The sequence below is a fragment of the Lissotriton helveticus genome, chromosome 1_1, assembly GCF_964261635.1.
Source record: "Lissotriton helveticus chromosome 1_1, aLisHel1.1, whole genome shotgun sequence".
NCBI classification, from domain to species: Eukaryota; Metazoa; Chordata; class Amphibia; order Caudata; family Salamandridae; genus Lissotriton; species Lissotriton helveticus.
The window spans coordinates 1,363,987,059-1,364,003,111 of NC_136057.1; the positions used below are offsets into that span (position 1 = coordinate 1,363,987,059).

A 16,053-nucleotide genomic window follows, 5' to 3' on the forward strand; every position below is an offset into this window, starting at 1 on the left:
AATGTTCTCACCATAATCCCCAGGGGTTCAGCATCCAAGTAAAGTGTCTCTCATGCTTTGTGGACCTCAAGGTGGACGTGGATGGCGGAGTGGGGTCATTCTGTCTATAGGCACTGACAAGACACTGATACTTTGAGCATCCACTGATTAGATAAAGGAAATGTGAAGACATCTCCCAGCGAGAGCCTCAATCCTCGTAAGTCAAAGTATTGGCAATGTAAATATCTCCAGACATTAATAGTGTGTCCTAAATATTGTTTACAAAAATATCATCCCAATGGGAATAGAGTTTCTATTATTAATTCCAATGGGGTGATTTCTTTTGTAGCGGATATTTAGCACACAATATGTATAGGACACAATGTTTATATCAGATGATATTCCGAAAATGATACCCTCAATCCTTTCTTCAATTATTGCATGGCTACTGAACTCCTAACTTTCAAAGGAGTGTTGCAGCACAAGAAATCACTCACAGCGCATGGAGTGCCAAGTATTGACGAGAAGGGACATATCAGGTGCCCTCAAGACCGAGCTGCTGCAAGAGAAACCCTTCAGTGAACCTCGCCTAAATTGTCTTGAAGCCTTATGGCCAAGTAAATTCAAATCGCTGATTCATAAGCGACACACTTTATTGTACATTTTGTACAGTCGTAGATACCAGGCATCATATTACTTCACATCATTTTTTTTAAATAACTCGAGAGTAGCTAGATTTCTCAAATCATCTACTGAATTACATTGACGGAAGATAATTATGGGTTGGTATCTAGGTCTTGGAGCCTTGCTCGCGGAAAGTGGCCCAGATACTGGCGTGTGCTCAGGATGAAGGTTCAGATGCTGTGCCAAGACATTATCTCTGGAACTGTCAAATCGCTTGGCTGATCTTTCGATCGCCTGTGCGGTAAAGCCAGTCAGTGAGGAAGGTTTTTGACTGGAGATCGAGCCTCCTCAGTCTCCTCTGTAATTCCAACGTTGTTCTTTTAGTCATTACAATATTGGACCAGAGTTATTACAAAGCAATGCACCAAGTTATTACAAAACCGTAAAGTCGGCAGCTATGAAACTCAGCTTTAGGACTTGGAACATAGTCCACTGAGTAACTACAACACGGTCTTCTCTGTAATGACCATTGGGTCTCCTCAGTTATTACAACAATGTCTATTCAGTTAGTACAACACCCCGCCGTTAATGATATGGCACTCTTCCCTCTGGAATTATGGCACTATCCCTCAGAAATAACTCTGTCCCTCAGGAATTACACCATCTCATCAGCTATCGCAATACTGTCTCCTGAGTTATTTCAACACTGCCTTTTGGATTATACCATTATTCCTATGTTTAAAAATGGTGAAAGAGTAGATCACCCTAATTGATTCTAGGGCTAAAGTCGCAGAAAGAATACTCATCAACAAAATTCTAGCTTGGGCGGAAGTCAAATACATTTTAGTGGTTGTACAGTATGTATACGTATCGTTGAACAATGCCAGCATCTTAATATGATTAAAAGTACACCCATAAAAAGGGGAAAGTCTTTACATCCAGCCTTTTATGGCCCTAAGTTCACCATTAGATAGAGGGAACAGGACTAAACCCTGGTCCATCTTGGGTGACATGGGAGTTTAGAGTTCCTTATTGCTTTTTTAAATAAATAAACAAATAACATTATATATGGTTCTCTCGGTGCAGGTACTTTACGGTCCAGATAGCATACCAACTATTTTCCTCATACTAGAGGCGTTTGCCACGGGGGTGTATAGGCTCCAGTTTTGTTCATTTTGTTTTACAAATGATTTAGAAAGCAGGATTAAGGAATAGATGTAGGATTGTCCAAAAACCGGTAATATTTATTTTCCTATTCTCTAATATGAGAATGATGCAGCTTCAGTGGTCCGAATATCAAATTGTCTGAAAAAACTTGTTGAGACACATTTATCATATATGGATGGCCTAGATTGGAGCACCAATTTTAACAAAACATTCATAATGATGACAGGCTCCAAATCAACCTAAACTAAAACCTTCGTAATATACAAACCAGCTGCCAAACTGCCTCTTTATAGTGTGTCTCTGTGGGTGTTGCTGCGTCTAAAAATATGATAATAGGGTGGATCAATTCTCAATTTAGTTTGTCTACCAATCTTCCAATAGCTGCCAGAGACTGTTCCCATAACAGCAATAGCGTCCTCCCACTTGCCTATCCTACTACTAATGCCGAGGCAACTCCCTTAAAGAACGTGATGCAATTACCCCCCCCACCCCCACCTTCAACCCCTATGTTCTTGTTCGGACTAATGTAGATCCCGTTAATGAGGGTACTGAAGAGAGATACCGTCCGATAAAAAAATAAGATCATTTATTGGCTGCTGAAATGACTGAATCTTTCAGCCTCTTCTTTGTACTATGAAATCATCCTGGTGCGTAGGGTGGGCTGGCTCAAGGACTCTCCTAAGTCCTTTGCAAGTGACTGTTGTGAGAAGTTGGCCTGATATATAATGTTCACTATTCTAGTGAGCACCCTGTATCAGTCCAAACAACCCTTATTGATGATTGGTTGTAAGTCGACCTTATAGACCAGCTATCCTAGTAGCATGGATACGAGCAGTCTAAGGCTAATACTCTAGAGGGCGTGTTAAGCCAGCTGTTTTACCATCACATTACCCCTTGAACACCAAGTGAAAGGACACCACACAAGTTGTTATCAAAAATAAAGTGTATTTGTTTATAACAAGACTACCCTGGCTCTTTATGAGACAGGGAGCTAAGCACACAACAAAACTCTTAAAGAATTACTGAAAGTCGCACAATTTACACAGATGCCCGAGGGGCACGAAAAACCATATACACAAGAAGTGGAATGCGAAGTTACTAGCAGGTAAGTAATACTTTTCTAGACTGTAGAAACGCTAGGCCTACAATGCTGAACCCTTGGATTAGAAGTAGGAGGCCTAGGGACGCCGTGTGCAGAGTGGGAACTCTCACGCGTAATGCGGGAAGAAGTCTATGGATACTAGCAATCACAAAGTTACTGTTCTCGGGCGAACCCGACTAGGTGGGTCGAAAACAAGAGTGGATCCGAACACTTAGGGTGTTGGACTATGCTGGAGCACCGGAGTACTCAGTTTACCTAGCCCAGGGGCTGCGGCTGCATAGGGTTCAAGTTGCGTCGGAAACCCTTGTTGAAGATCCAGGAGCCTGAAGAAAGAAGTTGCTGGCAGGCAGCCAGTGAAGAAGTTCGTGGTGATCCAAGCCTGGATCAGGGAAGAAGAAGACCTGTAAGCAGAGGGGACCAAGTTCTGAATCACTAGCCAGTGATTTAGGTGGGCACCAGGATGGCACCGGACGAAGTCACCTCAGCCAGGTGAGTGGGCGCTGCTGGGCTCTGCAGTCTCTCGGACCAGGAGGCGTTGTCGGCGACGAGGATGGAGGTGCGAGCTGTCCCACGAAGGTCTCTGCTGTCGACGTCGCTGGACCCAGGATTGGGGCAACAAGTCTTGGCAAATGCAAGCCCACGCGGTGGACTTAAAATGGAGTCTGGAGTGGACCAGGAGGGTCCAGGGTGCTCCTCTTTTGGAGGGGAGCAAGGGCTAGTCTGGAGCAACCAGACCAGCGGTGGTTGTCGTCGTGAAGCGTCGTAAGGGGGCCACTAGCCAACGGGCAAGTGACCTGGACAACGCGGTGAGCAGCAAAGAGCAGAAGGGCCCCACGCAGATCTCGTGGATGCAGGGGGGCTGAACTTCGGTGCTGGAGCTGCTCAGGGTCGGGGCTTCTCTTACCCCTAAGCACTCAGTCAAGGGTCACTCGGTGGTCGTGCTGGACAAGCGTTGTGCAGTCTTCAAAGATGGCCGGTCCCTCGAGGTCTCGTCACACCCACGGATCACAGCTGGGCTGATGATGCAGGTTGAGGTCAGAGGTGCCAGGGAAGCCGGTTCTCGTCGTGCTGGGCAGTCTTGATCCGGAGGGGAGACTTACAGCAGACCACGATGCTTGGTTGGTGCCTGCTGCTGCAGGGTGACTACTCCTTAGTCACAAGGGAGAAATCTTGAGAAGAGTCTTGAGGTCCTTTCGTGGAAAGTTAGTTCAGGATTCAAAGATGATCTGATTTGGAAGGGGGCCAGTTCCTACCTTTATCCTGCAAAAAGGGGCTGGCACGCGACTAAGTCCTGCCCTATGGGTGGGACTAGGAGGGGGGTGGTTACACCCCTCTCCTTTGGCGGGCTTTCCCCAGGCCAGGGGCTGGAGTGCCCCTGGAACTGGTTTCAGCCGGCCTATGCACAGTGAGCACCGGGGTGCCACTTGCAGTCACCTTCCTCTAAGCCCTGCCTACCTAGAATACACAAAATCCTGTCTGGGACGGTGCTGGCACCGCCCCTGGCAGGAAACCCTTTGTCCTTGCCTCCTGTGCTGGGAGGACTCCCAGCAGCAGGAGGGCAGACTTGTGTCTCGGTGGCAGCATCCATCTTGTGGAGCTGAGGCTATGTCTGACTTTAACCGGGGTTACAGGTTACATACATGTCGTGTCCCTCTAGAAGGGTGGAATGCTAACCCCGTCGCCAGAATTGGCAAGGGGTTAGCATTCCAATTCGTATGACACCTTACTCGACATGTTTTGATAAAGCGATACCAGAGTTGGCATATAACCGCGAGGATTATAATGCACTTAAGAGTATATGGTATGCGATATCATGGAAACGGCTAAGGGATGGATCCCGAAAGCCACAGACAGGCTCAGCTCATGCCAGAGCACTATCTCACACGATTCCAAGCACTCTGCCTTCAGGATTGTCAAGGCCTGCCATAGGAGTGACTGATAGGAGATCTGCGTGTCCATTTTTAGGGTTAGATATAGGAATACTATATCTAAAGCAAAGGGTGTTTACACCACCTTGCCCCAGCTGTCGTGCAGCCAGTTGTGTCAGATTTGGATGGCCAGCCAGGGGTGGCATAATACATGCTGCAGCCCCTGGTAGGCCCTGGGCACACCTATGCCCTGGGTACCTAAGGTACACTGTACAGGGACTGATAAGGTGACTCAGTATCCGATTAGATATGTACCTAAGGTACATGGAATCCATTCTACAGAGAGAGCAGTGGGCCTGGGGTCCTGTATAGCAGGGCCCCAGGTCAACTAAGTCAGAAAACCAGCAAAACACCAGGCAAAAAGTTGGGGGCAACCATAGTCAGGGATCTACCTCCCTACAACTGTGTTGTGGACAATTTTAAGAATCTCCAACTAGTGGAACAGATTTGTTCAAGGCATATGAGCTGCAGATTACACACTATGCATAGATCGCCTGCCCATGAAGTCTGCCATCCAATTTTACCCTTTTGGCTTTTTCTATCCCGGTAATGTTCGGGACCTCCCCCAGCGGTTCCAACCAGTCAGCTTTTGAATAATGGGTGTCTTATGGCGACAGGAGTAGGTCACAGATGGAATTATCAGCTACATAACCGTATGACTGAACTTAACCCAGGGGAGGGAAGATGTGTCCACCACAGAAGGGGTTACTTGATACATTGGACTGGAACGTTGCTGGGGGAGTCATGTTCTGGACGATGATCACGAGAAATCCATGTTGTTATCGTATGACATTATCTGCCTACAAGTGGAATGTTTCTGGTGACCTGAATTTGGATAGATATGCATAATTTTGTAAGAATGGTGAACCATCGCCTCATGGTAAACCTAAGGGGGAGAGGGGGGCTCACAACCTTGGTTAAGCTGGGCCTAGGATGCGCTATGCAGATGGTGTCTGTTGACTCTCTCAACATGCTATGTGTGTTGTTAACTTTTGATAATAATTATAGGATGTTAGTTATCAATGTTTATAATTCTACCAGTACATCTATTACCCTTGTAACGGACTGAAGTAATTTTTAGAAGGTTACTTATTGCATTTATTGAAACCTATTACCACGCTAATTTTGGGCGATTTTAACTTGCACCCTTGCACATCATGTGGTTGGACGACGTAGAAAGATGGTTCAGGCCCTGCTTCGGCACGTGCATTTTTGTCACACTAGGCAGGGGGGGGGTTTACATATCGTATTATCAGAGTTTAATCTCATCAATTTGTTAATTTGGTATGAGTTCCTTTCAGATGGTTTATTTTCTACTTTTAAGGGTAGATGCAATAATACTACAATTGATTGCATTATAGTGTTAGCTAATTTATTTGGTTCTCTCATTGCGTTTAAGACGCTGTGGACTGCCTGTAGCGAGTAGCGACCACAACCCATTGTAAGCTAAGTTTAGATTTGATGTGTTAGTTGATAACCAGTCCTACTTGTATGAGGAGTCACTTACTCCAAAGGATCAGGACCGTGGAATAAGCTGGGCGAAATTAATCACTGATGATTTTTTAAAGATTTCGATCAAATCTTGCCATCTACATTTTGAGCTTGGCTTACAGCTTGAGAGTCCCGATTACACCATTTTGGACTCCTTTGAGGATATTGGCATAGGAAATCCAGTTGGCCTTGGCTAGACAGGGACATATATCAGATAATTCTGGGCCCAAGTGGTTTGACAAAACATGCTCTAAACCCCAAAAGTCTTTGTTGATAGTCGTGCATCAGAAACCAGGTGTAACAGCAGTAAGGCAGGCTAGGCAGCACTACTCAGCCGCTTGCAAGGAACGCTAAAATATGATTATAAGGGAAGCTTGAGAGGATTTAACAACGGCCTGCTCTTTCGGGGCAGTTCTGCGTTCTGGAGGGTGGTGAATAGGCTCTCTCTATTCCCTCCAGAGTATGGGCAAGTCATTTTGAGTCTGTCTATAATATGGATAGCGAATCATCATCTCCCTTCATTCCTAGAAAAAGAGAGTCAATTATTTTCAAACTGGAGGAAGTTAGAGATGCAATCCAGGCGTTGCCTTCTGGAAAAGCCCCTGGCCCGGACAGAGTCCTTGGAGACCTTTATAAAGCTGTTGTTGATCTCTGGACCCCGGTCATCACCAACATCTGAATGCGGTAGCTCGTAGGCATATTTCCCTTTCTGGGATAGGTCGGTAATTGTCCCAGTCTACAAGAAAGGGTATAGAGCCGATCCAGCATGCTATAGGCCTATTTCTTTCATTGAAGCGGTGGTCAAAATTGTAGGCCGCATCCTGCTTAATCGGTTGACAGACTGGGCTGAGGAGCATAATAAACTGACAGACATTCAATATGGTGTTGGATCAAGGATGAGGAACTATCGAACAAAATGTTAACCTTCATTTATTAATTAATAAGTATGTCACTACTAAGGAGAGCTCCATACATTTGGCATTCAAGAACCTCGGCATGGCCTTTGACTGTCAATAGGCCGAAGCGCTGGGCCGTGTTGGAGTCCATGAGGGTTGAGGGCCCAGAAGGCCGTCGAGTTATCCAAGAGCCACGTTTCAAAGTTTTTGCGCGCAAGGGTATAAATTACTCACTCACGTGGACCGGAACACGTTATTGTGGTGGTGGTGGTAGTGGAGGAAGCTTAGTTTGATATGGAGGCTGAGGAAAAAGAACAGGAACCGTCATAAGGAAGGGTTTATTACCAAGGGAACAAAAGTGGGCAAACACTTAAAAAGAATGCTTTGCCATTGTCCAGTCTTTAAAGAAGGTCTAGCCCCAACTTAGGGCCTGTAGCGTTGAGGTACATAAATATATTAGCCGAAGAGTCATTACCTTGTTACTTTGGGGCTCCTAACCTCATAGAAATCCTCTTGAAAACAAACTAAATTAAGAATTAATCTCTTGTACTCATGCTGTCAATCTCAACCACAAATAAGTTCCTGTAGAAAGGCAGAAAGCAGCCAGGCCATAGAACACATTTGTGCTGGATATAGTTGAACGATTGGCAGTCCATAACTCATTGAAGCCTACTGAGCTGTCCCCAAGCTGAACATTTACCTAAATTCTATAAGGATTATGGAGTTGTCTTCTAATTAATATAATCAGATCTAATGATACCATGTGAGACACCATAGCACTAAAGCACAGGACGGTACAGCTCAGATGCCTATCCACATTAGAAGTCAAACTACCCGTCTAGGCCTCCCCCTTTGATAGGTAATTTACAAGAAGTAACCATAGCTGAAGAAAAGTCTCTGGAATGACAGCATGTACTGTGAACTTCCGCTCTAATGTCCTGAATAGTCTCTTTATTCACTCACGTCTTCAAAGATGACTCCCCAAACCAAACATCCGCCACCTTTAACTACACAAATACTAGGTACCCCAAAGACGCAGGTGCTCCAGACAGACCTCCTCGTGTGAAAAGGCAGGTCCAATAATGGACATTCCATGTTTCCCCCTAGACGCTCGCCGATGGCCTCTCCTCTAATGCTACACCATCTTTATAATACAGCCTATGTTGGTGGTAAAAGTGCAGAGTCAGGCAAGCTTTTGTTTGGAAACACCTAACATGGCCAGAGTTTAGCCAATGCTCTTTCTGGGTACACAGGGGTGCATTATTGAACCTACCTTTTATTGGCAGTGAACTTAAGTTCCTTCTTCTAGGAAAGTGATAGCCCACTTGACTAGTCTAAGAAGCCCCCCTCTGACAGGGGGTTGCTAGAGGAGAAAAAAGGAGAAAATCCAAAGCTTCTAAGTTGGCCAATATCTCAGAGAGGAGGTTGCATCTTAAGGATTGTAGAAGAACGTCTCAAGTGTTTTTTAAGTTCTGTAGAAAAATTCCCCCAGACTAAGGGCAGAAGTTTCGGCCGACTTAAGGAGGGAAGGGGTCCTTCTTTACTTATCTGTACCTTATTTTAGACCTTATCCGAAGATTATGGGCCCATGTCGTTTTCTGCCAAGCCCTTCATATCTGCAGATCAGACGGCAATTTTCTACCAACATGGCTGCCCACTGTGGTTACATAAGCGAGGTCCAATGAACGCAGGCTGACAATAGTCTGCACAGCTAGCCTTTGGACTTAAACCGAAATATGAATACTGTCATAAAACTACATACATCTTCCTTCACTTACAAAAAAAGTGTGGTCTATGTTCTACATTATAAACAACCTGGCGTCAGATAATACCAGTGTGAGAACTTGAGCACAGATAGAACGTTCGTTAAAACGCGCTTTAAGATTTTTGGCTAGCATAACTAAAAGCAAAACGTGTAGCTAACAGACTTCTACACATTATTTAAGCCAGTTTGCCTTTCTGTGCATTCAAACTATCTAGCTTTTCTTAGCAGTTCTCTTTGCAGAGTTTCTCTCGCATTTTGTATTCCAAAGCAAAGAGAACTTGGAGCAGAAGTGGCCTTTCTCTGGAGAGGGAAGATTTCTAGAACAAAAGTACTGACTGTGGTGACCAGCCCTTCTAGTTAGGAAGATATCTTGACAAGAGCAGAAGAGCTACTTGAAACCCAGGGCTGTCGCTGCTAGGCATCTAGCCCAGAATACAGTTGGACCTTGTAGTCCACACTAAGAGCATTGTGGGTAAGGCAAAAGCGTGCCAGCCTTCATCAGTTGGCAAAGAGAGTATAATAAAAAACATAGCACAAAAAACAGTAAGGGAAATGAGAGTGGGATCAAGAGGAACCAATTCATATTAGTTAAGAACAGCATGTCTTCATTGGATACCATCTGCAGGCAATCCAGATTGCATGTGACTAATAAAAATAGGACGCTAAGATGATGGCCATGCTGTAAGCTAGTCGGGGACCTGTGATACTCCACGTGGGTTGCGTGTGTCGGGAGAGCTCTTTCGTGAGGCTGGACAACTGAGTTTAGAGTGACTTCTTTGCGCCTATACTTCTTGAGCATGCTAAAGGATTGGATAATTTGGATACATGGAGACCTTGAGATAACATCCTTGGTATATTCTTGATTAGCCCTGATGAAGTCTGCTGTCACATCAGCAGCATAGACGAAACATGTGTGGCATGGCAAAGATTCCAAAAGCCGCTTTTGAAAAATAAGGCTGTTGCTGGAACATTGACTACGGAACTCTACTTAGAATTATTTGGGAGTGCTCGGAGCTTTGCGTATGATTTCGATTCGATCTGACAGAAACAGAAATGACGGCTCTACTCCATCCTTGAGCAACCATTACATGATGCCTTGTACTGATTGGGACTTTTGAATGTGTCTACATTAAGTGCGTGCACCCTTTTCTCTCAGCCACCTTCTGTACTGACTTGAGGTCACGGATCCCTTGGCAGACACCACCTCCAACCAGCTTCTTCTAGAGAGCTGTGGTCCAGGACAGGACTGACCAGTGGACACACGGGTTGGATCCAATGACGTTAAACCTTCAGCCAGCAGAGTAGGACTCTTCCACCTCTAGCTTTTACGTTACTTCGAGACTGGTTCACTGAAACTCATGTTGTATCCAACTGACCCTGCGGCACCAGTCGAACGCATCACTGGGATTTTGAACCTGCTTCAGCGTTTGAGGTTCATAATGCCTTTAAAGTCCTAAAGTAACGATGGTCACTGGACCAAACACCTATCACATATCCACTACGTCTGCTTGTGGTTCAGTCCCGCTCAGACAACTGCTGGAGAATTTATCTGCCTTTTCTCTTTGATGAGTACCTAGAAGGTAATAAGCAGTCATTATAAGACACCACTGGCTAACCTCAAGAGCTGTATAACCATAGACTATTATTGACCCTGTTTCTCCTATTTTCAGTTGAGTTTTTATTTTTTGACTTCTAGTGAACACCATTTTTATTTCAATGTTAGTTCAAGGAGGAGGGTTCTGAGCTCTTTTTGGCATTGTTTATAACTGCTCCTTCCAGTACCCCAGTACGTCTTGCAGGCGTATGTCTCAGAGCTGGGTTCAGCTGTGGAAAGGAGAGTAGAGTGACTGAGGCTGGGTGTGGGTGATGCGGAAGCTCAGTCGCAGTGGAGTAAACCGGTAGTTCCTATCCTGCCAGTGGGCTCCTCACACTTACTAACAATGAGTAGAGTTTACACCTTCAAGGTGTGATGATCGCACTAATTATGACAACCCCAGCGCCTTCTTCATTACACACTCCAGACACACAATACTGCCTCTTCGGTTACTCCAACGCTGTCGGTTCATATATTAGAACACTGTGTCATCTTCCATCACTACACCGTCTCCCTGCTAATCGCAACGCCGTTCCATCTGTAATCTCAAAGTAATGGAAACAAATCTCTGAGCACATGCAACCACATCTCAGCATGAAGAAAAGTCATCCAGTAGTCCTGGTTTAATCGGATAATAGTTCTTCCGCCAACTAACACGCGTTTCGACTGTGGGTAAGTCACCCTACGACTTCCTCAGGGCTGTTTTGGGCAGTAATCTCAAAGCAGTGTCCTCCGTAATCACAACATGGTTCCCTCGGTAATTGCAACAACGTCACATAAATAATGACTAAACTAAACTACAACACGGTCATCGAAGTCAATGCAAAGCTATCCTCAGGTTATACACCACTGTCCACTCAGCCATTAGGACCCTCCAGTTTGTAGAATTCTGCCCCTTCCGTTAGAACAACACTGTGCCATCCAGTAGTATAAAAACATCCTGTCTGTTGATGCAGCCCCGTCTCATCCTAAGCTAGGTAACGTGCTGTCTCCTTAGTTACCCCGACACTGTCCTTTCAGTGAGTACAACTTTATCCGATATATTTTTACAACACTGAGCACTCAGTTACAACAACACTGTCCTCTCAGTTATTAAAGCACTGTGCACCGTCACAGCAACACTGTGCACTCAGTTACAACACTGTCCTCTCAGCTAATAAAGCACTGTGCACTGTCACAGCAACACTGTCCTCTCAGCTATTACAACACTGTGCACTCATTCACAACAGCCCTGTCCTCTCACCTATTAAAACACTGTGCACTCAGTTACAACAACACTGTCCTCTCAGTTATTAAAGCACTGTGCACTGTCACAGCAACACTGTCCTCTCAGCTATTACAACACTGTCCTCTCAGCTATTGCAACACTGTGCACTGTCACAGCAACACTGTCCTCGTATCTATTACAACACTGTGCACTTAGTCGTGGCAGCACTGTCCTCTCAGCTACTACAACACTGTGCACTCAGTCATGACAGCACTGCCCTCTCAGCTATTACAACACTGTGCACTGTCACAGCAGCACTGTCCTCTCAGCTATTACAACACTGTGCACTGTCACAGCAACACTGTCCTCTCGGCTATTACAACACTGTGCACTGTCACAGCAGCACTGTCCTCTCGGCTATTACAATACTGTGCACTGTCACAGCAGCACTGTCCTCTCAGCTATTACACCACTGTGCACTCAGTCATGACAGCACTGCCCTCTCAGCTATTACAACACTGTGCACTGTCACAGCCACACTGTCCTTACAGCTATTAAAACACTATGCACTGGCACAACAGCACTGTACTCTCAGCTATTACAACACTGTGCACTGTCACAGCAACACTGTCCTCTCGGCTATTACAACACTGTAGACACAGTAACAACAAAATTGTCCTCTCAGCTATTTCAACACTGTCCCCTCAGTCACCACCACACTGTCCTTTCGGCTAGTGCAACTTTATCGGAAATATTATTACAACTGTCCTCTCAGCAATTACAACACAGTACACTCACTAACAACACCACTGTCATCTTAGCTATTGAAACACTGTGCCCTCAGTCACCACCAAACTGCTTTTAGTTAGTACAACCATATCCGATATATCATTAATACACTGGGCACACAGTCACAACAACACTGTCCTCTCAGCTTTTACATCACTGTACAGTCACTAACAACAACACTGTCCCTCTCGGCTATTGCAACATTCCCCACTCAGTCCCAACATTGTCCACTCAGTCACAACAACAACACTGTACTCCCGGCTATTACAACACTGCACCGAGTCACAACACAGTCCTCTCAGCTGTTACAACACTGTGCTCTGTCAGAACAACACTGTCTACTTACTCACAGCAACACTGTCCTCTCAGCTGTTACAACACTGTTTACTTAGTCTCAACACTATTCTCTCAATTATTAAAACACTGCCCCTTATCCTAGCACAACACTGTCCCGTAACTCTCCACACGCCGTTGGCTCAGTCATTCCAATTGTGTCCCTTGTATTGCTACAACACTGCCGACTCAGTAATAATGTAAAGTCGGAAAGAGTAACCCCTCTAGAAGCAAAGGGGAGAAAGTTCGCAAACAACTAAAGAAGCCAAACGTAATGTCAACGTCACAATCCTGTCGCCATGACGTGTTGAGTGGCAAGATTACAACTGGCATTGCTTTGATATGTTATGTGTTTTTGTTAATGTGGGAGTCTCGCAATACAGGGTACATTAATGTTTCCATACAATTGTCATTTTGGTGAGGAACATTTTTAAAAAGATTTTTATACAGAAGCTATATTTTGTGTGATTTTTAGATGGTATATAGAATAGATAATGAATTACACCCCATTGTGTGGTTCTGAGCACACAAACCACATACCTTTGGAGAATGTTTTGTTGCGACAATTACTACTCAGTTGTTTAGAGGTGATAATGTTCAAAACACTCCGCTCGCTTATTACGAGGCTGTCCCTTGAATTACAACACTATCCCCTGTGTTATTACAAGGCTGTCCGCTCAGTTATTACAACACCGGCTCTTGTGTTATAACAACACCGTGCCCCTCTCGGTCATCATAACCTTGTCCCCTCGGGCGTGTATCTGACCCCCTCTGCCCCCGCGTGGACACCCCAGAAATGTGCAGGAGTCTTACCCAGGACACCATCCTCACGATGGTGTGTGGCTGTCTCACGAAGGACTGGGGGTCGAAGGCCCCGCCCGCTTTGCCCGCTCCGTAGGCGCCCCCTTCCATGCTGCAGACCCGTTGCCTCTCTCGAGACGGGCTCGGCGTCTCTTGTAGGCCGCGACGCCTCCCTCACAGCTCCGGTGCAGGCCTCTCGGCTCAAGGCTGTCTCGATACAATATGTCAAGGCCCGAGAGGCGTCTCTAGGCGAGAGGGTGCTTCTGTCCCAGGGCAGTGACTCTCCCAATGGTGAGGCGTGTCTCACTAGCAGGTTCACGCGCTCTGTCACAATGCCAGGCTGTCTCTCAATGTCAGTGTATCCTTATCAAGTGGCCAGAATCTCTCTGTTCGGCGTGTGTGTCAGGTTAAATGTCTCGTAGTGTCAATGCGGGTCCCGCCCACGTGCCAAAACGTCCCTAGGTGTGTCTCTTAGAGCGCACTGAATGCCAGAGTCAGTCTGTTCCTGCCAGAGTGCAAGGATGCCTCTCAGCATCGGGGTCCGCCTACGTCACAGCCCCAGACTGTCTCTGGATGGAAGGTCCTATCAGCGTCCCGGGATGCCTCTCGGTACCGAGGGTGTCAGAGCGCCCGCATGTCTCTTCGTCAGCGAGGCTCGCCGGGGTGTCGTTCGGCGTTTCCCCGGTGCTCGAGAGCGCCTCTCCTCGGTTGGCGGTGTAATCTCCCGGTGTCAGGGCTCGGCTAACGACTGATGCCCCGGCTGACTCTCGCCTTGTGATGTGTCATAAGCCTCGGTCTCCTCCCTGGGCGTCTCTCCTGGAGTGGTCGTGTGCCTCTCTGTGGCGGTTGTCGTTTCTGCCGCCCCGGCTGTCTCACTCCTTTCGGGTATATATATGCTATCCGTCTGTCTCTTCCTCTGCTCTCTCTTCTTTGTACCCGTGTCAGAAGAGTCGATTCCGCAAGGGCTCCGTTACCTCTCTTCTTTCCTGGGTATCCTTCTCTTCCTCCGAGGGTGTCTCTTTCGTAATTATTCGCTATTACCGTACATCTGTAGCCAGGGTACTCCTTTCCTTCTGGCCGGGTGTCTCTTGCTGTCTGGGTCCACGGCGTCTCGTTTGCTGTCCTTTTAAGCCCCACCTGATGGTCGGTTTCCTTTGAAGCCGCTACGCTACCCTCCAGCTGTCTCGCTCTGTAACCCCGACCCGGTCTGTCCAAAATTGCTGACGGTCTGACTGCGTCCGTGGCGCTCTCACTGCAGTTCAGCCGTCGCTCTGAGCCCCTTGTGATCCTGGGCCTCTGTCTCTTCTGTGATGCCGGCTGTTGTCCTGGCTGTCTCTGGTCTGCCTGTGATCTGCTTCTCTTTTGCTTCTGCAATGGCTGCTGCCCTCCCTCCCTGTGTCTCTGATAGCCTTCAGCGCAGCGGCTGCCTGTCGTACCCTCTGTGTCCTGCAGGGGTCTCTCTCCGCTCTTGCGTTGCCTTTGAGCCTCACGCTTTCTTATGAGGAGGAATAAGGAGGCCTTTGCCCAACTCTCTCTTTGCCCGTGACAGTCATGCTCCCTGTGACAACCCCTCCTTGGGCGACTTGCCAACTCTGCGTACAACATGACCCCTCATGTTAAAACAGCATAGAGACAAAGTATCGCCTTTCCGTCTATGAACCGTTACCCTATGCTAGCTTTTTTAGCAAGCAGTGCGGTGCATTATGGGACTTGTAGTTCCGCATTTTCTATTAACTATAGGATCAACGTTACGGCAGCAATGTGCTCTTAGCAGCAGCAAAAAACATGAATCGGCCGAAAGTGAGACAAACAGCATGGGCCCCCCTGCCAGCCAGTGCTTAATTTGAGCCGGTTGTTTTCGGTGCTCAGCACAATCACTTGATCATTAATACCGGTACTGTTCAGGACAAATTCATTTATGGTGAGATTTACAGCAAGATTCATCAAAGTAAAATCGGCTCGCAAAGGGCCAGATTCTGAGAATCTGGCCCTTTGCGAGCGCTATTTTTGCATTTGGGATTCATCATCCCAAATGCAAAAATCGCAAATCTAGAAATCGCTAAATTGCGATTAATTGCATTTAAGGAATCTCAATTTGCGATTCCTTAAATGCAATTCATGAACCATTTGAAAATTGCGAATTCGCAATCTGGGGCCGCTATTTACCACGAAGTATAACTACGTGGTAAATAGCGAAAACTTAGAAAAATGCACTTTAGTGCATTTTTCTAAGTTGTATGTTACACACACACATGTCCTTTGGACATGTGTGTGCGCAACACCAGTGTACATGACCATTTCAGGGGTGCTACAGGGTGTTCTTTGGACACCTTGGCACTCTTGAAATCGCTTCTTTATTTGCGATTCGCTAATTGCT

The 16,053-nt window shown here is 46.4% G+C and overlaps 1 protein-coding gene across 2 annotated transcripts in view; it reads right to left on the reverse strand.

Moving 5' to 3' along the window:
* Window positions 1-15,073, reverse strand: part of SYNGR1 (synaptogyrin 1) — a 79,619-nt gene extending 64,546 nt beyond the window's left edge. The window contains exon 1 of one of the 2 annotated variants that reach the window (XM_078683469.1): window positions 13,689-15,051. In XM_078683469.1, the coding sequence (XP_078539595.1) occupies window positions 13,689-13,787 (99 nt within the window). In that variant the 5' untranslated portion in view covers window positions 13,788-15,051. Of the gene's footprint in view, window positions 1-13,688 lie in introns of both variants that reach the window. The other variant, XM_078683471.1, reaches the window with a different exon arrangement.
* Window positions 15,074-16,053: the final 980 nt, after the last annotated feature.